The following is a 26,769-nucleotide window of genomic DNA, read 5'->3' on the forward strand; positions in this document are numbered from 1 at the left end:
TGACTCAACATTTAATGAATACCAACTGATCACAAAAAAAGATGTCAGGTTGTGCAGTATTCAATAACAAAAACTGAGAATATAAAGAAAAGAAAGGTTTTCTTTAAAGACGTCTAGTTGACTAGTTTGAGAATTCTGATTAGGGAGAAGAGGAAATCATTTAGTAGTTTTGGAAGTTGACACATACATTGCCAAGTAAGGGAACACAGACTCTAAAAGAAGTATAAAACTCCAATCTTTTATATCTCCTCTAAATAAGAATAAGTTGGTGAACAACAATGGTTATGTGTTGTATTTATTCTATTCATTTATTGCATTTCTAAAACATTTATTTAAAAATTGTTTAAAGGTAGCATGTTTGCACTGTGGTTAGCAATTCTTTATCACAGCCCCAGAGTTTTGTATTTGAACTCAGCCCAGCGTACAGCCATATGAATCTAGAATAGGTACTAACTCCCCACGTCCCTGAAATGGATGTGGATTAGAAAATGTATGGATAATATATGTGCATTACACTTTAATAAATAATTAATTACATTAATTAAAACTGAGAAAACAAAAGAGCCAAATTTGAAGTAGTAGGATCTGAATATGTGATAGGTCACCTTTATTAAAATTAAGCTCTATTAAATGTGCACTGTTTTCCTTCCATTTTAAAACAGCTTCAACACCATTGAAAACTGTGACTATGAACAGAACTTCTTCTCTTGTTTGGATTTACTGGAGCTCTCATATTTCACAATTTTTCCAATCTCAGATATTCCTGTGCAAAAACCTCACGACTGATACAGCGTGGTGTTTTTTGTTACTGCATGTTTTGATACTCTGTGATCTGTTTGTTAGAAAAGCTGAATGCATTTTTTGTGCTACTCTGGCATTAGTCTGGCTGTGGATTCATGACCAATTTTGTTCATCTGTTACATATAATACAAACCTGCTAAAAGAACTTTGTTTCGTGCTATAATTTTTTGGGAAAGAATACCAATATTGATAATGTTTTATCAAAATGCCTACAATATGATTAATCTTCAAAGAAGTCAGTAATTACACAATTTCATGTGTTACTTGAATGATATTTCAAATAGGGAAACATTCAGTGTATGGCGAGAATGTTGAAAAAACAGAAATGCATGCCAAGATTGAGGCTACGTGTTTCTGTGGTAGTTTAGCCTATAACCTTAAATGGTCTGACTGCTCTAATATCAAGAAAACAAAGACTTTCAGTAAGAAAATAATACCACCATAACACTAAAGTGTACACTATACAGTATATTCCATGCTATTGGACATCATTTCTGAAATAAGCAGCTCAAGTAATCCACTTGAAGTTCTTTTTTTATCACCTTAAACCTTTTATCCATTCATCCCTTTTCAGACTTGCTCAAGTTTAAGCCCATAGGGGCCAAATCCTACCCAAGCATCATTAACTACAAGGTAGAAAACAACCCTAAACTACCAATGATAAACAAAAATCCAAAGAATTAAGAGGGGTTCCCAAACTTTTTCATATGACTGTATGTATGTATATATATATATATATATATATATATATATATATATATATATATATATATATATACTGTATATACTGTATATATGCACCATATATAAGAAATATACACAGGCACTGAGTATTATGATCTAAATAGGTCACTACAAGTGAGAATATACTTACTCTCCAATTTAAAGTATTAAATTTGGAGTATCGATATCAAATAAGTAAAGTAGTTGTGTATACAGAATGGAAAGTTAAGTCAATAGAAATGCATTTGATTAAAGATATTTTTGTTTTATAAAACAATTATTTCATTCAAATTTAATTATGGCTGCAAAGAATCTGTACTAGTGGTTTTGTCACATGTACAGAATACAACTGAAATATTTACTTGCAACATGTATTATTTTCAATTTTTTCCTTTTTTTATTAACAAAAGATACATTGTTGACCAGGTATAATTACTTGAATGTGTACACAGTTAAAGATCACAAACTACACCAAAATTTTCTTCAGAATTCATTAAAGGTAAATATGGGTCTGATAGCTTTCCATGAAGATGCCAGGAGATGGTTATTTTTTTTATATAGTGTCTCCCCCATCCCCAGTTCTTCAGCCCAAGTCTTCCTTAAACTGCAACTGTGTTCATGTGGTTAGTTTTAGGTTTTTGCCACAGGCCTCCAGCTTTACAAGGTCCTGACCATAATGATAGCTTTTCAAACTTGCCCTCACATTTGCAGAATAATTCATCTTTGAAAGTACGCCAAAGTCATGAACTACAGACATTTCCAGGAGGCCATCGCCAAAGCTTCCTGGAAATAAGTAGCATTTCTTAGAAGAACAATTCTTGGTGCACGGTTGTACTGGGTACTCACAAGGAAGGGACTGTAAGCAGAGGTGCTAGCTGAGGCTGCTCCACGGGGTCCAGCTACAGACGGGATGACTGGCAGTCCAGTTGAGAAAATACCCAAAGCATTGAGGTTGAGCCCTGGGATCAAGTTGGCTTGTTGCTAAAATAAGATCCAAGAGGAAGATATAAGAAACATACGGCACAACCTGAAATTCATAATTTATATAGCACTTAATGTAAAGAAGTAAGGCCACTGTAAAAATAACACAAGAGCAACCAAGGATACAACACAGGGAAAGGCTGGTTAGATGTCAAATTAATCACTGTTTTACACAAAGACATATTTGGTTTCGATAAAGTACTTTATAAGTACATATATTTGAAGAAAGATCTTACAGCAGTCAAGATTTTGCCCAATGTGAAAATATATTGTTTCTTGAATTCAGCTTGCTGGGTGCCGATTAGTAGTTCTCAGGTCAGAATGAAGTTGTTTAGTCTCTTCTTTGTTATTAGGAAAGTCTTTTGAAGATATTTATTCCAGATGTTCCTTGACATGTGCAGCGGCTAAACTAGCATGCTGAAGTTTGAAGTCAACTACATCTACTGGACTGTACAGTCCAGTGATTACAAAACAGCAGGTGTGTGATGGGTAACTAACTTTTTTAAACTAAAAGGGCCTAAGCATCAAAATTCCCAAAGACGAATGAAGCCCATATACTGATTTAACGAACAATTCAGGTCTATTATTTTAAATCATTGACCTTACTGGGAGAAACATACTATTCCCAGCTTTGCTGGCACAGTAATCTCTCTAAATTGTCAGTAGATGTCAGTGTTGTTAACTGAATTGCAGTTTGAAATAGTGAGCTTTTTATTTTTAATATTCTTAATTTTCAAAACCTAAAGGACAGTGAAGAAAATAATCATTACGCTCGCTGTGGTATGCATACTACGAATAAGAATAAGATACTAAGTTCTTACTGTACAATTCTGCTCCTGGCTCAGCATTTACTAAAAACCAACTGATCACAAAAACAAAATATGTCAGGTTGTGCAGTGTTAAATGACAAAAACTAAGCACCTAAAAAAAAAGGGGTTATATAAAGACATCTAGTTGACTAGTATGAGAATCCTGATTAGGGAAATTAAACTTGAGGAAGTGGTGGTAGGAAAAAAGATGACGTAATGGCACACTCCAGGTAGTTTTTTAGACGAAGGAAATCGAATAGACCTGCACTGCCACTAGAAGGTAGTATCCTCATTTTGTTCTAGTAGGCATTAATCTGGGGGAACATTTATAAAGGCAGAAAAGAGAAGGTGTCCTCTACAAAAATACTAGCTTTTACTTTATTAAATTAATTTTCTTATACAATGATAAACTTCATTTAAGAAATATTCCATAGGTTATATGTTATACTTACCTGTGATACACAGGGTCAGGCTAACAAGCCTTTTTTATACACAGATTCAAGGAGTTCAGGAGTTAAACATCTCAGGAATTACTTATTCATTTAGTAGTTTTGGAAGTGAACACAGACTCTAAAAGAAGTATAAAAATCCAATCTTTTAGCTTTCCTCTAAATAAAATAGGTTGTTGAACAGCAATGGCCATGTGTTGTATTTGTTCTATTCATTTATTGCATTTCTAAAAAAATTTTTTTGTTTAAAGGTAGCATGTTGGCACTCTGGTTAACAATTCTTTCTCACAGCCCCAGAGTTTTGTATTTGAACCCAGCCCAGCGTTCAGCCATATAAATCTACTATGTAGAATAGGAACTAGCTCCCCATTTCCCTGAAATGGATAAGTGGATTAGAAAATATATGGATAATATACTTGAGTTACACTTTAATAAATAATTAATTACATTAATTAAAACTGAGAAAACAAAAGAGCCAAATTTGAAGTAGTAGGATCTGAATGTGTGGTAGGGTACCTTTATTAAAATTAAGCTCCACTAAATGTACACTGTTTAAATTCCATTAAAAAACAGCTTCAACACCATTGAAAACTGTGACTATGAAGGGAATGGTTCATAGCTAAACAATTTATTCCCTTGCTTGGACTTACTGGAGCTCCCATATTTCACAATGTTTCCAATCTCAGATATTCCTGTGCAAAAACCTCACACTGTTCCAATATGATGCTGAGATGTCACCTGCTGCACTCGTGCCCCAATCCAGGTGGTTTGTCGTGTGGTGCGTTTGGCAACTCGCAATCAGCACATGCTCCCAACCTGTATTTTCTGCTGGCTTTTATATGCACCAGTCCTAGAGTCTCTTATGGCTTGACTCACATCAAAGTGAATTTATCTTACATACATAATATTGATTTCACATGAACAACCTGTCAATTTTCTTGCTTTCTTCAAGCATGCCTTAGACCTGGGAATTGACTGCCAAGTTCCTTAGACATCTGATATAAGAAACAGAAAACAGAGGTGCCATCTTTCAGAAAACTGTAGTAGTAAACCTAAAAGCCTAAAAATAAAATCCCAGGGATAGACTACCTGTGTCAAAACTTACACCTGTACTTTTGATATAAATTTAAATAAAATATACTGAATTACAAGAATAAATTAATGTGGATGGATTTTGTGAAATTTTGAGGGACTGTAATGTACTCCAAACAAAATACAGAACTTTAGTGACTGGGACAATCAAATTGGTAACAAAAAAAAAATACTGTTTTTCAGAATTGTGCAGCATAATGTGTTGCTGGACTACTTTAAACTGATGTAAGTTGATGAGAGCTGTTAAAATTGTATCCCTACTTTAACAAAGAACAAAAATTAGTAAAAGAAAAAAAACTATATACATATATGCAGTATATAATATTTCCTCTATCAAAGAATTCAAAAGAGGTAAAATGCTCTGTCGCTAAACTACATTGTCAGTCTACTTACATTAATTGCAGAAATGTCATTTTCATAGGCTTCTCTGAGCTTCTTCATTATTTCTACTTCAGCTCTGCAGCAAGCTTCTATACTGCCTTTCACAGTAATGGTCCTCTCTGGGTTGTAAATGGTTAAGTCTTGTAAACTGAAATGAACAGGAGACATACAAATTAATAAACAGCTACAGATAAGCCACTTCTCTCAAAATCTGCCACAGACTTTACATTCTACAGTAGAGTTTGCTTTGGAGTTTTTTCAGAAGAAAAGTTTTAGAAGACAAACTCAAATGAAGATAGAAGAGGCCCCAAGACGAAACTCCTTGATCGTCATCAGCTACTGCACTGTAGAGCTGGGTGAGGTGATGTTTTCACCTGTGTGTTACTAGACAATGCCTGCAGATACCAGTGGAAATGCAAAAAAGAAAAAGAAAGTGAATGGCTGATCATTCCATCTATCCTTCTATCAATTGGACCAACATTATCCAATTTTAGGATTTACAAAGAGCTGTAGCTTATCCCAGCAGGAACCATAAACTGTCAGTACATCACAAGGAAACTCACACACTCACATACACTCATGTGGCACCACTTTAGAGATGCAACCTCATTTAACATGCACACCTTTAGGATGCAGGTGACAAACTAGAATACCTGGAGAAGAAAAACCTATGCAGACATGTAGACAACATGCAAACCAAGCACACAGAGTGGATTGGACAAGCCTGCTTGGAAATGTGAGGCAATAGCCCTAACCATTGTGCCACTATTCTACCCTTGATTATTATAATACTGATTGCATATTATGTCCTCTGTGAAAAATTCATATTCACTTAAACTGGCTTGTGCAGTCAAGCTTTCCCATAACCAACAGTTATGACTGAAGAGTATTTGATTCTGGAACATGATAACAGGCAATAGCATGGGATAGCAGGGTGCTTGCTGCTACTGCTGAGTGACACATTTTGAAAACAAAAACACTGATGAAGAGGTGTGAAAGAATTTAACATGGCCCGGCATTACGACATTTTTCGTAGGCTTCAGGGATTCTAGTGCTAAAGGATAAGTTCGGTATTTTTCAAGTTTTATTCACAAGTAATTTTCATAATCACAGTATATATTAATTTGCCACATAAAATTGTGTTCTAAAGTGAAGTTATTTTTTTTTATTTCCTTGTCTGTTCTTGCAGCTTACAATGATATTGATGGACTAGTGGATTCACCTCAGTGATGGCATTCCAAGATGAATCCGCTCCCATGGCCTTGAAGGATGCTGCAGAAGAAAACAAGTGGCAGAGTAAAGTGCACCGTCCCTTTCATTAGGCTGAATGTCACAACAACGTTTTGCTTTGTGTTTAATTTTTCTTTCTTAAAGCAACACAAATACACTGTTTTGCAATATGTGTGCAATCACACAATGCGGATTAATACTCGATAACATTTTTGGCTTTAAAAATGGACGTATTTGGTAAGTTTTAAGCCTTTTTGTATCACCTATTGACCCATTATTTTCATTGCAAACTGAAAGAACAGACAAGGAATGTTTAAAATTTATCAAAAACACTTTACTTTAGAACACAATTTTATGTGGAAAATTAATATGTACCAGGAAGAAATAACTTTCACTTGAAAAATACCAGACTTATCTGTGAACTAGGCATTCTCTTGTTGAGTCAAGTGGGGTCCACAAATAGTCTTCCATTACCATATTTCCATTACCCAATAACATAAAAAATAGCTTCAGGAAAGAGAATTTTATCAAAGTGAAATTTAAGATGACGTCCAGAATTCTGGCATTAGCTCAGTGATTCTGATTATTGATTAATAAAAAGGCTTCAAAATGTTTTAATTTCTTTAACTTGCAAATGAAGAGAACAACCCTCTTCCCCAGAATGATACCAAGGAGTCCATAATATAAAAATGCTCCATTTATTAACACTAGAATTACCATGGCCTACGGAAAACCTCGTAGATCCGGCCCACCTTAAATTCCATTGCACCTCTCCGTCAGCGTCTTTTGTCAAGTAAATGTGCCGATAAAGACAAGCAGCAAGCAGCCTGCTATACCATCCCCCCATCGCCGCAGAACATGCACAAAGTTCTCCCAGCTCATGCCTTAATTATCTGAGAGTGAAGTTCTGGAGTTTTAGAGTGGAAATAATAGATCGTTATTTGGAACAAATGCATTTCATGTGTGTTCCGTTTCTACAATAATCTGTGTAAACACATTGTTAAAACAAACTTTTTTCATATTTTAGTAGTAAATGACACAGTGTTGGCATAAACTATATAATGTGTAAAGCCTGAAGTCCAAAGATTAAACAAACACTTTCACAAAAGGTTCAAGGACGATACAACAGCTTTTGTGGCATAGTGGTAAGATTTGCTGACTTGTAATCAAGAGTCCCCGGTTCAATCCCGAGGACTCCTATATTTGCCGTTTTCAGTAGTGAGCTGCTCTTATTGTTAGCATTATACAGTACACACGTACATTTGGATTGCGTCTGTAACAGACGGTATACATTTAAAGTACTTGTAAAAGTTACCGTTTTTTTGTTTTTTTTCACTTTTATTCTCTCAGTCATGATCACGATACATACTACTGCCCTAGGGATCTGACGCTGTTAGTTTTTATTGGAAACTGGGAATAACTGTAGATGTCAGTGGTGTTTTGAGGCAATGGAACTGGACATTCTTTGATCTGGATGGATAAAAGCTGACACACAAACGCTGGTGAATCTGCCTTCTTTGTATCTCACCATCACTTGATTTTTTTTATTCAGTTTTATTGAGTGTTCCTGCTGACGCTGAATTAGTATGCACCTTATGGTCTATGAAGAACAGAGACATAGGTATATGTGATATTTGGAATTATTCATTTTATGACCTGTATAGTACATTTCAGAAAACATTGTGGCACGGATGCAACATTATTCATATTATTCTAATTCATTCGCATAACATCTTGTGGTTGTAATCAGTGACCGCATGTTTTTTTGTTTTTTTTTTTCTCGATCTTGCCAGTCCCCACATGTTGCTGTATGGTGCTGTTTCTTTTGTACTCCAGGACATGCAGAGGAAAGAATAGTACAGAGAGGTCAGTTCAGCGCTATATGCAATCATCAAATTCAAATGTTAACAGTTCACACACACGCAAGGACTGTCCTTCCTACATTTACAACATGTGTACCTGTTGCAATGTACACACTTCTCTCTGTGCTGTGGTTTCTATTACATACCTGAAAGAAAGAGATAATATATGTGACATTCTGAAGAAATCATTTTATGACCTGAATAGTACCAATCAGAAAACATCATCGCACTAATGCAATATTATTTGAAAATGAACAGCGTCAGATCGGGTGTGAATTTATGCTGGCGCTGTTACTTAGAGTCAGATCAGGAGGGGCATAGTTACAGCGTGATCGTGATTGAGAGAATAAAACTGAAAAAAGCTAACTTTTCCAAATACTATAAATTTATACTCAATGTCCCATATATTTGTTTCTTTCTATTTTTCTCTGTGCTGCATTGACATCGTGCACCAGAAGGCGTGAGCTTATTCAGTGTAAGCAGGAACATGCAGATGGCCAGTTGCTGTGTGCAATAACAAGCTTGACCTGGCGGCGATCAACGCACATGTACTGTGCAAGTCATGTACAGGGGCCACTGAGAAAAAGAAGAGTGTTCATGGCTCACCTTGCAGAGGAACTTCGTCGTCGCATCTTATTAGAAAAGGCAATGGAAAAAATAAAGGAGGATGCAACATCGACAAGCTTCTGTTCCAGACAGCCGCTTTCACCAGGAAAGTAAACTGAGTCAGTGTCAGGTGCCCTTTCAATGTAATAGGAACCAAAGCATAGAGAAAAGTGTGGGCATTGCAATAGGTACACACGTTGTAAATGTAGGAAGGATGGTCATTGCGTGTGTGTGAACTGTTAACATTTGAATCTGATGATTACATATAGCGCTGAACTGACCTCTCTGTACTATTCTTTCCTCTGCATGTCCTGGAGTACAAAAGAAACAGCACCATACAGCAACATGTGGGGTCTGGAAAGATCGGGAAAAAAAAAAAAACACACGGTCACTGATTACATCCACAAGATGTTATGCGAATGAATATGAATAACATGAATAATGTTGCGTCCGTGCCACAATGTTTTCCAAAATGTACTATACAGGTCATAAAATGAATAATTCCAAATATCATATATACCTATGTCTTTTTTTATAGACTTTTAAGGTGTATACTAATTCAGGAACACTCAATAAAACTGAATAAAAAAAATCAAGTGATGGTGAGATACAAAGAAGGCAGATTCACCAGCGTTTGTGTGTCAGCTTTTATCCATCCAGATCAGAGAATGTCCAGTTCCATTGCCTCAAAACAGCATTCACATCTACAGTTATTCCCAGTTTCAAGTTAAAACTAACAGCTTCAGATCTCTCGGGCAGTAATATGTATCATGATTGTGACTGAGACAATAAAAGTGAAAAAAAAAAACAGTAACTTTTACAAGTACTTTAAATATATACCGTCTGTTACAGACACAAACCAAATGTACGTGTGTACTGTATAGATAGATAGATAGATAGATAGATAGATAGATAGATAGATAGATAGATAGATAGATAGATAGATAGATAGATAGATAGATAGATAGATAAAGTATCTATCTATCTATCTATCTATCTATCTATCTATCTATCTATCTATCTATCTATCTATCTATCTATCTATCTATCTATCTATCTATCTATCTATCTATCCAGTACACACGTATAATACTAACAATAAGAGCAGCTCACTACTGAAAACGGCAAATATAGGAGTCTGTCGGGATGAAACCGGGGACTCTTTATTACAAGTCAGCAAATCTTACCACTACGCCACGGAAGCTGTTGTATCATCCTTGAACCTTTTGTGAAAGTGTTTATTTGATTGTTGGACTTCAGGCTTCACACATTATATAGTTTATGCCAAAATTTTGTCATTTACTACTAAAATATGAAAAAAGTTTGTTTTAACAATGTGTTTACACAGATTATTGTGGAAATGGAACACACATGTAATGCATTTGTTTCAAATAACGATCTATTATTTCCACTCTAAAACTCCAGCACTTCACTCAGGCTGATTGCTGCTTGTCTTTATCAACACACTTACAGGACAAAAGACGCTGACGGAGAGGTGCGATGGGATTTAAGGTGGGCCGGATCTACGAGTTTTTTCATAGGCTCTGGTAATTCTAGTGTTAAACATCTATTGACAAGGGATGGTTTAACACAAGCAAAGTACACACCGTAACACAGGTTTTGTTACTTATTCACTTGCCTACGTATTAGGACATCAAAACACCCTTCCTTCTTCACCTCCTGTTGCTCACCCTATACTAACATCTCTTGTCCCAGCTAATTAAACTTTTAAACTCACCTAATGACACTAAGTTCAATGAATATGGGGTTCAGCAAGACCTTAAACCTTCCTCTGGATTACTTCTGGGCAAGCTCCAGATATGGAAGAAGTCTTTTGAAGAAAACCACAATGTTGGAAAAATAGTCAATATAATTGTGAGGAGCTAGGGGTGGAGGGTATGAGTAAGGGGTGACAGGGGTGTGAAGATGTGAATGACTCCCGATAGATTTTTGGGGGTGGATGTACAGCAGGCCAGTGGATGTCCTGGGTACAAAAAATATATATTTTTAACTACTATGTGACTAAGATGAGGTAAGTATAAGACTAAAACAAAAATTCCTTAAATTAACTTGATTATTTAAAAATCACTGTGTTGCCAGTATATTATATATATTATATTATATATGTTGGTATTTTATACATGAAATACAAGAAATAGTTCAATTATTATTTCAAACATTACCATTCACATACTGAATGCTAAACATTTTCAGTAATTTTGCATAACTTAATCAACTATTGAAATTATGCACAACTGGCCAAAGTTTTATCAGAACAAATGCACTTTGAAAGACAGACATGTTTAGAGATGTAAAAAAGTAGGATGATGAAGAATGGCATGGGTGTTCATTTACATTCACTACTAAAGGGGTCAATGAATAGTTCCATATGCTGGCCTTTGTCCCATTAGATTATCACATTGCTGGTGGAATATGATAGAGTCAGAGTAGTGCTGGGCGGTATACCGGTTCATACCGAAAACCGTTTTTTATTTTTGTTATGATTTTTCTTATACCACAACACCGGTTTAAATTGCATAAACAACTTTCGGAACATGGCGCTGCGGGAAACTGTTTAAGGGGGACCTATTTCACTGCTACACCGGTGTTGCGCGGGGGCTCTTTTTCACTGCTACACTGCTAAACAGGCGTGCAACGGAGTACAGTACATGCGGTAGTGTAGGTATTGCGCAATGAAAATGGACACAGAACATTCCGAAACTGAAGCTGTAGCTGACGATAAAGTTGAAAATGATGACACAGAAGAAGTTTTGCTGGAAAAAGGAGTCACGTCTGTTGTCTGGAGATACTTTGGATTTAAAAGGTTGGATGTGGACAATTATGTTCAAATGTGTGAATACTGTTTCTATACTACTAGATAATACTGCAAGCCAAGTTGTACTTGTTTTACTTTCTTCAATACTGTGTAATGTACCTGGGTACTGTGTAATAGTGTGACGACATGTTGACTTTATTCTCAACAGTTTTCACTTTAATCTCGACGTTTATGACGAGAATAAAGTCGACATGTTGACTTTATTCTCAACATTTCCACTTTATTCTCGTCGTTTGTCGAGATTAAAGTCGACATGTTGACTTTATTCTCGTAATTTGATATTAAAGTAGAGCATCGTAAACTAAACTTCATCTTAAAATGAACATTTAATTTACTAGATTTTCTCAAACCCCGTCATAAGTTATGTAGCACATTAAATGCTTTGTGTTGTGTTCCCCAAGCCATGTTAATTGCTATGTGTTTTTTAAACTGACTTCCTCTGGCACTAAGAGGAGGCGCTGGCAGCATACAGAATACATTAATTTCATGATATTCCTGCTCCCTGAACATTTAGAATGGTAAGATAAATACTTGATATAATTTTCATGATGAAATGCTTTAAAGCATGTATTAATCATGTGGGGGCACGGTGGCGTGGAGGTTGCACTGCTGCCTCGCAGCAATGGGGTCCCGGGTGTTCCTTGATTTGAATTTGCATGTTTTTCTGGTGGGTTTACTTGGCGTGCTTCAGATTTCTTTCAGTCATGTAGGATGTGAGGTTTTGTTCTGCTATATTAACCCTGCTAGTGTATGTGTTGCTCATATTCACCCTGCGATGTGCTGGTGCCCCGTTCAGGATTTGCTCCTGCCTCGCTCACAATGCTTACTGGGATGGGCGCAACCCTGAATGGACGGCATAATTAAACATGTATAACGAAGATTTTCTTTTAAGTTCTGAACACTCCGTGGTCTAAGTTTATAACTACGTTTAATTTCACAAAGACGTTTATTGTGTGGTAATTGGTTATGTGGAGAAAGAAAAAGGAAAGATAGGAACTGCGGCTTTGGTACTTCAGACAGAGACAGCATGCATGCAATAAAGAAAGCCTGCTCAGAAGAATATCCATTGAATTCTGTGTTCATGTCTCTGACCACCAGATCACAAACCCAATGTTTACGCAATATTTAAGTTAAACCTGTGCGATACCTATTCATACATCCAGTTTTTTGGAGCCTCGTCACACCTGCCATAAAGTTCTCTACACTGAACATACACCTGGGGACCCCTTACTGTGAGGGAGCAGCACTACCGTGCATGTTTAATACCTGCTTTAAAGAATTATTATTATTATTATTATTTCATCCTGAAAATTTATCTTAGCATTCTACATTTTCAGAGAGCAGGAATATCATGAAGTGAATGTATTCTGTGTGGCGATCGCTGCCTGCGCCTCCTCTTAGTGTAGAGGAGGTCAGTTTAAGAAGCGCACAGTGATTAACAACTGGGTCGGGGAACACTTAACACAACGCTTTTAACGTGCTACATTAACTTATGACGGGATTTGAGAAAATCTAGTAAATTAAACATTGATTTTAGGATGAAGTTTAGTTTACGTCATTCTACTTTAATGACAAAATAAACTATGAGAATAAAGTGGAAATTTCGACTTTAATCTCGACATAGTTTTTTTTTTTCTTCACTGTGTCCGTATTTTTTTTCTTCACTGTGGCCCTAATACGATTCCGTAGGGCTATACCACAAATAGCATTATAAATGCAAGTTGCAGTTTTATTATTTATGTATATACCTTAGCTTGAAGCAAGGTCCATATTAATGCAGTTTGCCTTAATGATAGTTCAATTGGTAAATATGTCATCACCAAGTTGCACCTGTTTTATTTTATTTTTATTTTGTGAATACTGTGTAATGCACCTGGGCTTTGAAGTCTTGGAAGTAATAGTATTATTACTATACATACTATTATTTATTGTATTGTTATTATTTATTAGTTTAAATTTTATGCAGTTTAATGATAGTAAAGTTGTTTAAAAAGTCACTTTAACGTGTCAGTGGACAGAGATTGTTAACATTAACAAAGTGTAGTTGGTTTACAAAAAATCATTACTATTTATTCCTTTTCTAAGACATGTTCAGTGCAATACAACTTTTGACAAGCACCTCTGGATATTTTAGGAAGTGTAAATGCCTCTTTGGATGGTTGAAAATATGTTGTCAAATTTTAGTTTAAGTTGTTTGCAAACTTTGTTCAGTAAAAAAGCTCTATATTTTGACTGCATCTGTCATGCAATGTGATTCCTTCTCTTCATTAGTGCCACCCCCTTGAAAACTATCACTTTATGTGGCCATGCAAACCTGTATTAATACTTGTGTGCACATTAAAATGTTTTTTTGACAATGTGCAATTCTTATGACAGTGGAATAGGTTATTCTTAGCCAGTAAACCACATTTTCCACTGCAATAACATCCACTCATGCATGGGAAAAAAATATTGTCAATACTGTGAAACCGGTATCATTTTGAAAAATACTGTGATATAGAATTTTGGTCATGCCACCCATGAGACTTATAGTCAGAGACTATAAGTGGACCAATTGTATTCAAAAACCAGGGGTAATTATCACATTATCATATCTACCACTTAAAGGAATACTCTCCCCAAAAATGTATTTTTTTTTATTTGTCACTTACCTCATGCTGTTTGAACATGTTCTGTAGTGGCGGGTGACAACATTTTTTATTTCAGAATTTTATGGAGAATGGCAAAAACAAAGTTTATAATACAACAAGCACCAAAGGTCACCCATGTTGGGCCAATTCTGAACAACAGCAAACAATATTAAAATGAAAAAGACTCAGGTTATTTGTGTCGCATAATTCACATTTTAGTTATCTAGTCATATGCTGACAGTGTCCAACATTTGTGCATTTTTTGCTAAAATATTATAAAATAAATACTTCTGGAAAATCAGAGCAGTTCAAGAAAAGGAAGTACATTCAAACTTTATGCTTCGAATTAACGACAGAGCTTTTGACCAGTGAATGAGGGGGAGAGGCAGATTTTATCAGTGTCCCTGCATAAAGTACTGAACTGTTCCAAGCTCTTAGCAGTTTGGAACAAGCCTAATATTCCTTGATCAAGTCCTACATTTTCATTATCCATCCACCCATTTTCTAACCTGTTTGTCCATTTCAGAATTGTGAAGAGCCCATAATAAAGCAACACAGACAGAAACCCGGGACAAGGCATTAGTCTATTTTATGGCAAGCTTACGCAGGCATTTACAGATTTGATCACACTAGGCTAACTTAGATTCACCAATTACTCTTCATGTGCACAGACATAAGGCGAATGTACAAACTCCACAGAGACATTAACCAGGCCTGGATTGAAACTCGGGTTTCTAGAGCTGTGAGGTACAAACTCTAACCACTGTACCAAATTATTTTTATTTGCATGTTCTTTAACCCATAACAACATAATTACTAAAACTGAAACTAATACAGTATATATACATACAGTACTGTGCAAAAGTTTTAGGCAGGTGTGAAAAAATGCTGTAAACAAAGAATGCTTTCAGAAATATAAATAACGATTGTTTATTGTTATCAATTTACAAAATGCAAAGTGAGCTAACATAAGAAAAATCTAAATCAAATCAATATTTGGTGTTATTACCTTTTGCCTTCAAACCAGCATCAATTCTTATAGGTACACTTGCACAAAGTCAGGGATTTTGTAAGATTGTAGTCAGGTGTATGATCAACCAATTATACCAAACAGGTGCTAATGATCATCAATGTCACACGTAGGTTGAAACACAGTCATTAACTGAAACAGAAACAGCTGTGTAGGAGGCTTAAAACTGGGTGAGGAACAGCCAAACTCTGCTACCAAGGCGAGGTTGTGGAAGACAGTTTCATGTCATGGAAAGATTGAGCACAGCAACAAGACACAAGGTAGTTATACTGCATCAGCAAGGTCTCTCTCAGACAAAGATTTCAAAGCAGACTGGGGTTTCAAGATGTGCTGTTCAAGCTCTTTTGAAGAAGCACAAAGAAACGGGCAGCAGATGAAAGACACATCAAGCTTATTACCCTTCGAAATCGGAAGATGTCCAGCAATGCCATCAGCTCAGAACTCGCAGAAACCAGTGGGACCCAGGTACACCCATCTACTGTCCGGAGAATTCTGGCCAGAAGTGGTCTTCATGGAAGAGTTGCAGCCAAAAAGCCATACCTCCGACATGGAAACAAGGCCAAGCGACTCAAGTATGCACGAAAACATAGGAACTGGGGTGCAGAAAAATGGCAGCAGGTGCTCTGGACTGATGAGTCAAAATCTGAAATATTTGGCTGTAGCAGAAGGCAGTTTGTTTGTCGAAGGGCTGGAGAGCGGTACAATAATGAGTGTCTGCAGGCAACAGTGAAGCATGGTGGAGGTTCCTTGAACGTTTGGGGCTGCATTTCTGCAAATGGAGTTGCAGATTTGGTCAGGATTAATGGTGTTCTCAATGCTGAGAAATACAGGCAGATACTTATCCATCATGCAATACCATCAGGGACACGTATGATTGGCCCCAAATTTATTCTGCAGCAGGACAATGACCCCAAACATACAGCCAAAGTCATTAAGAACTATCTTCAGCGTAAAGAAGAACAAGAAGTCCTGCAAGTGATGGTATGGCCCCCACAGAGCCCTGATCTCAACATCATCGAGTGTGTTTGGAATTACATGAAGAGACAGAAGGATGTGAGGAAGCCTACATCCACAGAAGATCTGTGGTTAGTTCTCCAAGATGTTTGGAACAACCTACCAGCCGAGTTCCTTCAAAAACTGTGTGCAAGTGTACCTAGAAGAATTGATGCTGTTTTGAAGGCAAAGGGTGGTCACACCAAATATTGATTTGATTTAGATTTCTCTTTTGTTCATTCACTGCAGTATGTTGATTGATGAAAATAAATGATTAACACTTCCATTTTTGAAAGCATTCTTTGTTTACAGCATTTTTTCACACCTGCCTAAAACTTTTGCACAATACACATGTATATATATAAAATAGAAATGTTTTAAAATGTATTGTAAAAATACATTAAAACTAAAAAAAACTACTATGAAGGAAAACTAAAACTAAACTGAATTTCCAAGTAAGATCAGAAATAATAAAGACTAAAAACTAATATGATTAAACAAAACTAAAATAACCTTGCTTCTGAGGAAAGCTAAGTTTACAGAGACACAGATGAACCTAATTCAGAGCTGGTACTCAGTGTTTTTCTTCTTTGATTCCTCTGGTACACAGAATAGAATTTCATATTTTCATTTACAAAGCCAGCAAAACCATAAGCCCCATCAGTCACTGATGCTGCAGAAAGATGCTTGGACTCCAGTTACTTACGACGAGATAGTGATCTTGGTCCCAGTCTCTTGCTCAATTTTCTTGAGATTTCGACCTTCTTTGCCAATTAGTCTCCCAACGAGGCTGTTGTGAGCCAAAACTTTCAAAGGAATCTCTTCAGTTCTAATTACAAGAAAGAAGCAAACAATATTGTTCCATATTCGAATGTCTATATTAATGGGGTACAAAAGCAAAAAAATATTCACTAGTGAATTAAAATGTTATTATATAGTAAACAGTAAATAATTTCACTAAAGTTCATTAGGTCCAGGGAACAAAGATGGATTTTTTATATAGCTACATGGGTTCATAAGGTCGAAATTTAGTGTCACCCTCTGGCTCTAAGGCATACAAGGCGCTTGTGCTAATTGCTGGAGACTTTAACCATGTGACGCTGGACAAAACATTACCTGCCTTCTCCCAGTATGTGGACTGTAACACCCAGGGAAATAGGACTATTGACCTACTGTATGCAAACGTTAAAGACGCGTACAGCGCCACCTCGCTGCCTGCACTTCGGAAAGCAGATCATAACCTGGTTCTGCTTCAGCCTCACTACAAACCAAGAGTGAGGGAGCTACCTACAACCACATGCTCATTCAGGAAGTGGTCCCCTGAGGCAGAGCAGACTCTGAGAGACTGCTTTGGAACTACGGACTGGGATATCCTGCAGGGATCATATAGTGAAAACATTGAGGAGGTTGTTGACTGCACACTGACTACATCAACTTCTGTATGGACATTGTAGTTTCAGTAAGAAAAGTATGCTGCTGTGCTAACAACAAGCCATGGATTACAAGTGACATCAAGGGCCTTCTGAACCAAAAGAAAAGGGCTTTTAAAGGCGGTGATCAGTATGAGCTCAAGCACATGCAGAAGGAACTCCGAGTCCAGCTCAGGGCAGTGAAGGAGAAGTACAGGAGAAAGCTGGAGCAGAAGTTACAGAATAACAGCAAGAATGAAGTGTGGGATGGGATGAAGATCATCACTGGCTGCAACTCGAAGAAGAGTGCCACCATCGCGAGAGACGCGGAGAGAGCAAACCTGATGAACAACTTCTTTAACAGGTTTGACCACCCTAACCCACTCTCACCTCAGAGTACTGCACCCTCCACCCATCCTTCTGCTGATACCAGCATAGGAGACAGTTTCCCCCCACCCACAATTACAGCAGCCCAGGTAAGCAAAGAGCTGAGGAGACTTCGTGCCAGCAAAGCAGTGGGTCCAGATGGAATATCTCCACGACTGCTGAAGGCCTGTGCTTTGGAGCTGGGGAGTCCTCTACAGCACATCTTTAACCTGAGCCTGGAACAGGGGAGAGTCCAGAGGCTTTGGAAAACATCTTGTATCACCCCAGTCCCAAAGGTATCACGTCCTAGTGAGCTGAATGACTTCAAGCCTGTCATCCTGACGTCACATGTGATGAAGACCATGAAGCGGCTGCTGCTTCACCACCTGAGGCCACAAGTCCGCCACGTCCTCGACCCTCTGCAGTTCGCATACCAGGAGAAGGTGGGAGCGGAGGATGCCATCATCTATATGCTACACCGATCCCTCTCCCACTTGGACAGAGGCAGTGGTGCTGTATGAATTATGTTTCTGGACTTCTCTAGTGCCTTCAACACCATCCAACCTCTGCTCCTTAGGGATAAACTGACAGAGATGGGAGTAGATTCATACCTGGTGGTATGGATAATGAACTATCTCACAGACAGACCTCAGTATGTACGTCTCGGGAACTGCAGGTCTGACATTGTGGTCAGCAGCACAGGAGTGCCGCTGGGGACTGTACTTTCTCCTGTTATGTTCAGCCAATACAACTCTGAGTCCTGCCACGTGCAAATGTTCGCTGACGATACTGCTATCGTGGGCTGCATCAGGAGTGGGCAGAAGGAGGAGTATAGGAACCTAATCAAGGACTTTGTTAAATGGTGTGACTCAAACCACCTACACCTGAACACCAGCAAAACCAAGGAGCTGGTGGTGAATTTTTGGAGGACCAGGCCCCTCATGGTCATCTGATCATCAGAGGTGACTGTGTGCAGAGGGTACAGACCTATAAATACCTGGGAGTGCAACTGGACAGAGATGACTATACTTCCTTAGAAGGCTGGCGTCCTTCAACATCTGCAATAAGATGCTGCAGATGTTCTATCAGACGGTTGTGGCGAGCACCCTCTTCTACACGGTGGTGTGCTGGGGAGGTAGCATAAAGAAGAGGGATGCCTCACGCCTGGACAAACTTGTGAGGAAGGCAGGCTCTATTGTAGGCACGGAGCTGGACAGTTTGACATCCGTTGTAGAGCGACAGGCGTTGAGCAGGCTCCTGCCAATCATGGAGAATCCACTGCATCCACTAAACAGTATCATCTCCAGACAGAGGAGCAGCTTCAGTGACAGACTGCTGTCACTGTCTTGCTCCACTGATAGACTGAGGAGATTGTTCCTCCCCCACACTATGCGACTCTTCAATTCCACCTGGGGGGGTAAACGTTAACATTATACAAAGTTACTGTCTGTTATACCTGCATTTTTATCACTCTTTAATGTAGTGCTGGGGGAAGCTGTTGGGGATAAGGATTCCCTGATAATTTCAGCACAGTGTACTGCCACCCTGACAACACCTCAAAAGAAAAGTAAATATTTTTCTTCTTCTTTTTTCGGCTGCTCCTGTTAGGAGTTTGCCACAGCAGATCATCTTCTTCCATATCTTTCTGTCCTCTGCATCTTATTCTGTAACACTCATCACCTGCAAGTCCTCTCATACCACATCCATTAACCTTCTCTTAGGTCTTCCTCTTTTCCTCTTCCCTGGCAGCTCTATCCTTAGCATCCTTCTCCCAATATACTCAGCATTTCTCCTCTGCACATGTCCAAACCAACACAAACTCGCCTCTCTGACTTTGTCTCCCAACCATCCAACTTGAGCCAACCCTCTAATGTACACATTTGTAATCCAATCTGTCCTCGTCACACCCTTAGCATCTTTAACTATGCTACCTCCAGTTCTGTCTCCTGCTTTCTGGTCAGTGCCACCATCTCCAACCCATATAAAATAGCTGGTCTCAAAATATTATTTCTGTCAAGTCACTCTCTTTCCATAAGCTAAAACTGAATGTCACCAACTTTCCCCCAAGTCACCAATTATGTCATTCATGCCCTTCACGTGCAATGTTTCAGTTTTGGAGGACTTTCTGCTGTTAGCACACCTGTTTCAGCCAAGTAGTTTGTGCTAGTATTACTACTGTAGTAACAACATTGAATTAAAAATGATAAATTAAAATGTTAAATGTATTGACAATATTCCACCAACCCTGGGTATGCCACAGATTAAAACCTACTGTGATGGGCTACTTTACAATTCATTGACCTGTCATTGAACACTGTAATTATACATGATGAGATCTGACAGTCAAACATTTTTTTTTAATTATTCACACAGTAAAACATAAACAAGTTTTTTATTGTGTGGATATTATTAGAATGAGAAAAGTTAGCAGAGCTCCTCATTTCTTTGCCACTTATATGAAAATGAATACTATGTGAAATAATATAAACAACAAGGTAAAAGGATTATGTATTTTCTATGAAACAGTATACAGATTAAAAATGGACCTAGTGTGTTTTTGCTGTCTTTAGTTAGTTTGCTGTGAATAAAAGACAACCAATTTCTTCATCTAATATCTAGTCATTTCTAAAGGCTTATTTATGATATTTTGCAAACAACAAAAAACAGTTGATTACTTTGATATACAGTACAATATATGTAATGAACAAACTACATTAATAACCATCATAAAATATACAGTAATCCCTCCTCCATCGCGGGGGTTGCGTTCCAGAGCCACCCGTGAAATAAGAAAATCCGCTAAGTAGAAACCATATGTTTATATGGTTATTTTTATATTGTCATGCTTGGGTCACAGATTTGCGCAGAAACACAGGAGGTTGTAGAGAGACAGGAACGTTATTCAAACACTGCAAACAAACATTTGTCTCTTTTTCAAAAGTTTAAACTGTGCTCCATGACAAGACAGAGATGACAGTTCCGTCTCACAATTAAAAGAATGCAAACATATCTTCCTCTTCAAAGGAGTGCGCGTCAGGAGCAGATGTCAGAGAGATAGAGAAGAGCAAACAAATCAATAGGGCTGTTTGGCTTTTAAGTATGCGAAGCACCGCGGCACAAAGCTGTTGAAGGCGGCAGCTCACACCCCCTCCGTCAGGAGCAGAGAGAGAGAGAGAGATAGAGAGAAACAGAGTTTGTTTTTCAATCAAAAATCAATACGTGCCCTTCGAGCTTTTAAGTATGCGAAGCACCGTGCAGCATGTCGTTTCAGGAAGCAGCTGCACAAAAGATAGCAACGTGAAGATAATCTTTCAGCATTTTTAGACGAGCGTCCGTATCGTCTAGGTGTGCGAACAGCCCCCTGCTCAATCCCCCTACGTCAGGATCAGAGAAAGTCAGCGCAAGAGAGAGAGAAAAGTAAGCGGGGTAGCTTCTCAGCCATCTGCCAATAGCGTCCCTTGTATGAAATCAACTGGGCAAACCAACTGAGGAAGTATGTACCAGAAATTAAAAGACCCATTGTCTGCAGAAATCCGCGAACCAGCAAAAAATCTGCGATATATATTTAAATATGCTTACATATAAAATCCGCGATGGAGTGAAGCCGCGAAAGGCGAAGCGCGATATAGCGAGGGATCACTGTACTGCAATTGAGCTGAAATAGCTTCCAACTCAAGCACAAAGGCTTCTCAGTATATTTAGGAAAATATAATTCCAGAATCTTTGGAACATTGCAAACATCAAGGTGCAAACAGAAGAATAAAATATAGTTGATATTCAGTCTTCTCCATTTGGCTAACGTTTTTCAGGAAACTTAATTTTCCTTAATCAGAGCAAACTCTGAAATAATCTTAAAACAATGACCATTTTAAACAGATTATAAATCATAACATACTATATGCTCAAATAAGACAGAGTAGACACTGGAGTTCATAAAAAATGTGATATTAAAAAGAGCTTCTTACCCAGGTAACATCTCCTAACGACTTTGAATTTGTTTACCATGGAGAATTTTAAATCATGACTAATTATGGTTATATAAACCATCTGTTCTTATCTACCTGCTTGCACATCGTTAAAGTTCAATTCTATATATATAGCATTTGCTCAAAACTAATTTAACTCAAGTAAATGCATTAGACATTCATTTAATGATTACAACATGCAAACACACAATCACAACAATTTGCCACTACATAGCCAGTGCAAATGTATTGATAGAAACAGCCACAGTAGCTGGACAGTGAATCACATATCAAAACAATCTTATTAAAATACCTGCTGTAATACTTTACTTAAGAAATGGCAAAGAAGAACAGATTCATTTAATACAAAATATAAGCAATGAATATAGTCCAACAAGCTGTAATTATCAACAACCACCATAAAACATAAAATTATGCTGAAAGAGCTTTTAATTTGAGCATACACACTTCTTTTGTGCTATTTTACAAATACAATTCAGAGGATTGTTTTTGGCTAGAATTTAAAGACAAAAATCTACAAAACAATTTGCTGTTGGTATTTTATCGGAATTTTCACAGATTCCAGTGATAGTGTAAAGGTTACAATAAAACACAGTTTTCCCCCAAACCTGTGTACTGTAATCCAATTCAAAGTTGCACACACATCTCTGAAACACAAGAGAAAAACTAAAGAAAGGCCTGTGTGTAAAAGGAGACAACCTCACCTAAGTTAAAAACAGAAGGTTACCAGAAAACAGGGATCAAACTCAGAATGCTGGATCTGTAGGGCATATGCGCTAACCACTGTGCCCTATGGTAAGGCTATACACAACAAAAATGAAAGGGGAAATAAAATTTCCCTAGCTAGCTGATGAGAAATTGTACTTTTATGCAGTAATAATAAGTATTAATTATATTTGATATTCTACAAAATCATGCGACACTGACAGTAGAAATATAACAGATAATAGAATAACTTTGCTTTATTAAACTACACAGACTAAATCCCAGTCATTCAAAATCAGTAAATACTGAGATGTGCAAGTGATACAAGTGTGTTTATCATTTTACTACTGTATAATATACTGTATATACTGTATTTACAATTGCAAATGCCCTACTTTTGCATTATCATTAATTCATCATTTTGTTGCTCACGTTTTAGTCTCACTGGCCTCTTTCTCCATGATCTCCAGAATCATACGGCAAGCAGAGGAACAACCCTCAGGCGTCGAGTGTATGGTTATGGGTTTCTCTGCCGCTCCAGCATTCTCCTTTCTATGGATATCGACCCTGCAAATGCAAACAACTTTTAAAATGTGATGAAATTTTAACAAGTTCTATAAGCATTATTAACTGCTAGTAAAACAGTGATTTATTTTCAGTACCTCAGAAGAAAATGATTCAAATGTAAAGCTAAACAATCTGGAATATGAACTAATACATATATCTCATACTCTAAACAGTTCATTGTTGTGCAAGAGGAGGAAGCAAACAAAAGATTTACAATGCATTTGGATGTCCATTCTAAAAATGTGCTTGCTTAGTCTGGGTTGGGGAAGCTGGTAGAAATAATCACAAACAGGTACCTACAGTATGTTCTACGAGTTGCAAATCCATAGTGTATAGATATATGTTACAATTGTTTTAAAATATACATATAATATAAAATACACTATGTATTTTTCTTTTCTATAAAGAACCAACAATCTTGTATTTTATGGTCTACCTCCTTCATAAATAGACAACATTACCTGCTTTGACTGCAAGGGAAGGCCATGAACATGGTGCAGTACCCTGGGAACTCCTTCTAGCATGTAAGAATTTAAAATTATTTTCTACTAAAGTAACTATTGTCATCTGTGGGGTATTTCTCCATATACACATGTGATCGAAAATTGGATTAGGCATGCTTAAAAAATTACTTATGGGTGGATATAAATACATTTATGAAAGTTCATTTACAATTTTGTTACATTCCAAGACATAAAAATCTTACTTTCACAATATGAGTGCTACTGCAAAACATGTTCATAAGGTATTTCTTACTAAATTATACCACTAAAGCCTGAAATGGCAAACAGACATTACTTAAAATGAATGGCAAAAAAATGTGTCTTCTTACAAAAGGTCTCCACAAGAGAAACCTCTACTTACGTACTTGGACTGGGTCTGCTTGGTAACATTCTTGATCGTGAGTCCCTCTTTCCCTATGATGGCACCCACAAATTGCGTGGGGACAAGCATGCGCAAGGGAAAGTCAGGTTGCTTTAAGCGTGAGGCAGAGGGGCTCCCTGATGTGCCAGGCTGAGAAATGCCCTGGTCACGTGTCTGCCGCCCTCCACGGCGAGATCGCTGGACAGGAGGAGATGGTGCTGCATCCATATCCAGGATATAGGAAACTCGGAATGAGTAATCCTCAAACTTATGTGCAGTCAGTTTCTCGATTGCCCTGGAAAACAAACAATTCAAGATTAAGTGTTTTATTTCTGTAGTATTTGTCATATACAGTACATCGTATGTCATGAATTCCAAAGGAAATTGATTTACGGTACTTTCATTGTTTGTTTAACCTTTCCATCTACATTAAGGTAACTTGAAGATCACCTCTGCTGAACCTGACTGCATGAAAAGAAGATAAGTTACCCCTCCTAGCCTGTTCCTAAAACTAGCATTGGAATAAGAATAAAAGAATAAAAGAAACAAAGACACAGCCCAAAAAACTCTCAAAGGAAATAAGAGAGTTCTTACAGTATTTGTAGCTTTAACTCAGTTTTCTATACTTGTTGGAATAGACCTCTAAAAGCTGATTAACTAGTTTCCCTGCTTCTCCTCACCCTGTACTTGATCAGCAATGACAACGCCATTATCTTATTCTTGAAGGATTGGACACAAGACAGGAATTAATATTGGATGAAATGCCAGTCCATCGCTGGACATGCTCTCACACTCATTCATTTAATAACAGTTTTTGCAATGCCAATTAACCTAATGAACAGGTCTTTTGGAAACAAGAGGAAACAGGAGCATCTAAGGAAAAGAAGAAAACAAACTATGACCTTCAAACGTTTCCAGAAAAACGACCCAGAGCATACATTACAACAAACAGAGTTAACAGCATTTCTCTGTATAAAGGACCTAATATTCTGAGACTTAAAAAAATATCTTGGAAATAGTCTCATGAGTCTTTCAATTATTTCATTTGGCTGCTTCATTTCTTGTTTGATTCTCCCATCATGAACACATTTACATATTCTTAGCAATGCTCCCTTTGTGCTTAATGCTGGGGCAGTGTTGTTTTTATGACAAATCCCAATAATCTTCTTCATGATTATATTTTAAAAAGTAAGCTTTGATACTATTTATTATAATATAATTCACTCGCTCAATTAGTAAGAAATCAAGGACAGTGCATTACAGAACCAAAAGAAAACTGGGAAAATTCTATCAAAGGCACAATGCTTGTAAATACAATACTTTTTTCATCTATTGCTATAGTGATGGTTACTCAGCTGGCTAAGGATGAAAGGCACAAGACATGATCAATGCTGTGCAAAGGCACTGGAGGAAGTAGTGTGGCTCAACATCTCAAAGATGATATGTTAACATCATTATATTGAATTTTTAAGGTTCAGATAATTATTCTGGCTATGTCTGTGGCATTGTCCTGTAATTTAGACAACAAGCTCAAGATGGGTGTATGGATGAAAATTTTAAAACAGTTTACAAAACATTATACATAAAGGCATACAAAATACTGACATCTCTTTTCAGAGACACAAGGGTTTATCTAGAATTGATTTTTTTGTGAGCGAGAGGCTTAGCTTGGTGTGCCAATGAAAAGCTGCATTCCCATGTGGTAGCAGCTTTTCCCCTGTGCTGTACCTGGCAAACAGCATGAACCTGATAATCTTTTCTGTTTTTTTCCTAAATCTGGCCCATTGTACATTATATAATTAATAAAAACTAATACAGAAACGGCTTAATTTACAAGCCTAATATATGATAAGTTTTTAGTTATGGTTGAAGAGCATTAGTCATGGCTTGACATAATGATATTTTCCAGATTATACAAATAACAAATGGTTACAAATTAGCAACGGCTACTTCAAATGAGATGAACTTGTTTAAATGTTAGTTAAAATGTTCAGTAAATTACTTAATTTAACATCTTGTATTTTATCATTTTTACCTATCCATTACTATACATGTTTAATCCAATTCAGAGTTTATGGGGGGGTTAGAGCCAACATTGGAAACAAAGCAGACACTAGCTGTGAAGGAAGGGAGCACCAGTCTATAACAGGCTGTATTTCTGCAGGGCCAACTTGGAATTACAAAAGAACCTAACACACATATCTTAATGATGTTAAGAGGAAAAGCATCATACAGTAGAAGCTAAAAACTAGAGAGACTAGGAAGAACATGGAAACGCCACTCAGTGATTGGCCAGGATTCAAATTAAGGACTCAGGAGATGTGACGCAGTAGTGCTAGCCACCATGCCACTCATTCCTAAAAATTTATTTTTATTTAGAATATAGAAGAATTTGAGTTTTCCTTGCCTTTAAGACCTGGGTTCAATAACCCTGGAGTTCTGATTTTGT

General features: G+C 37.3%; 1 protein-coding gene across 2 annotated transcripts in view; it reads right to left on the reverse strand.

Moving 5' to 3' along the window:
• Positions 1–26,769, reverse strand: part of igf2bp2a (insulin-like growth factor 2 mRNA binding protein 2a) — a 340,760-nt gene that overhangs the window by 65,001 nt on the left and 248,990 nt on the right. For both annotated transcript variants that reach the window (XM_028807547.2, XM_028807546.2), the window contains exons 6-10: positions 24,325–24,615; positions 23,322–23,456; positions 17,130–17,252; positions 5,249–5,384; positions 2,371–2,505 (exon numbers count right to left, since the gene is read on the reverse strand). In XM_028807547.2, the coding sequence (XP_028663380.1) occupies positions 2,371–2,505; positions 5,249–5,384; positions 17,130–17,252; positions 23,322–23,456; positions 24,325–24,615 (820 nt within the window). The remainder of the gene's footprint in view (positions 1–2,370; positions 2,506–5,248; positions 5,385–17,129; positions 17,253–23,321; positions 23,457–24,324; positions 24,616–26,769) is intronic.

Source organism: Erpetoichthys calabaricus, chromosome 8 (assembly GCF_900747795.2).
Source record: "Erpetoichthys calabaricus chromosome 8, fErpCal1.3, whole genome shotgun sequence".
Classification (NCBI taxonomy): Eukaryota; Metazoa; Chordata; class Cladistia; order Polypteriformes; family Polypteridae; genus Erpetoichthys; species Erpetoichthys calabaricus.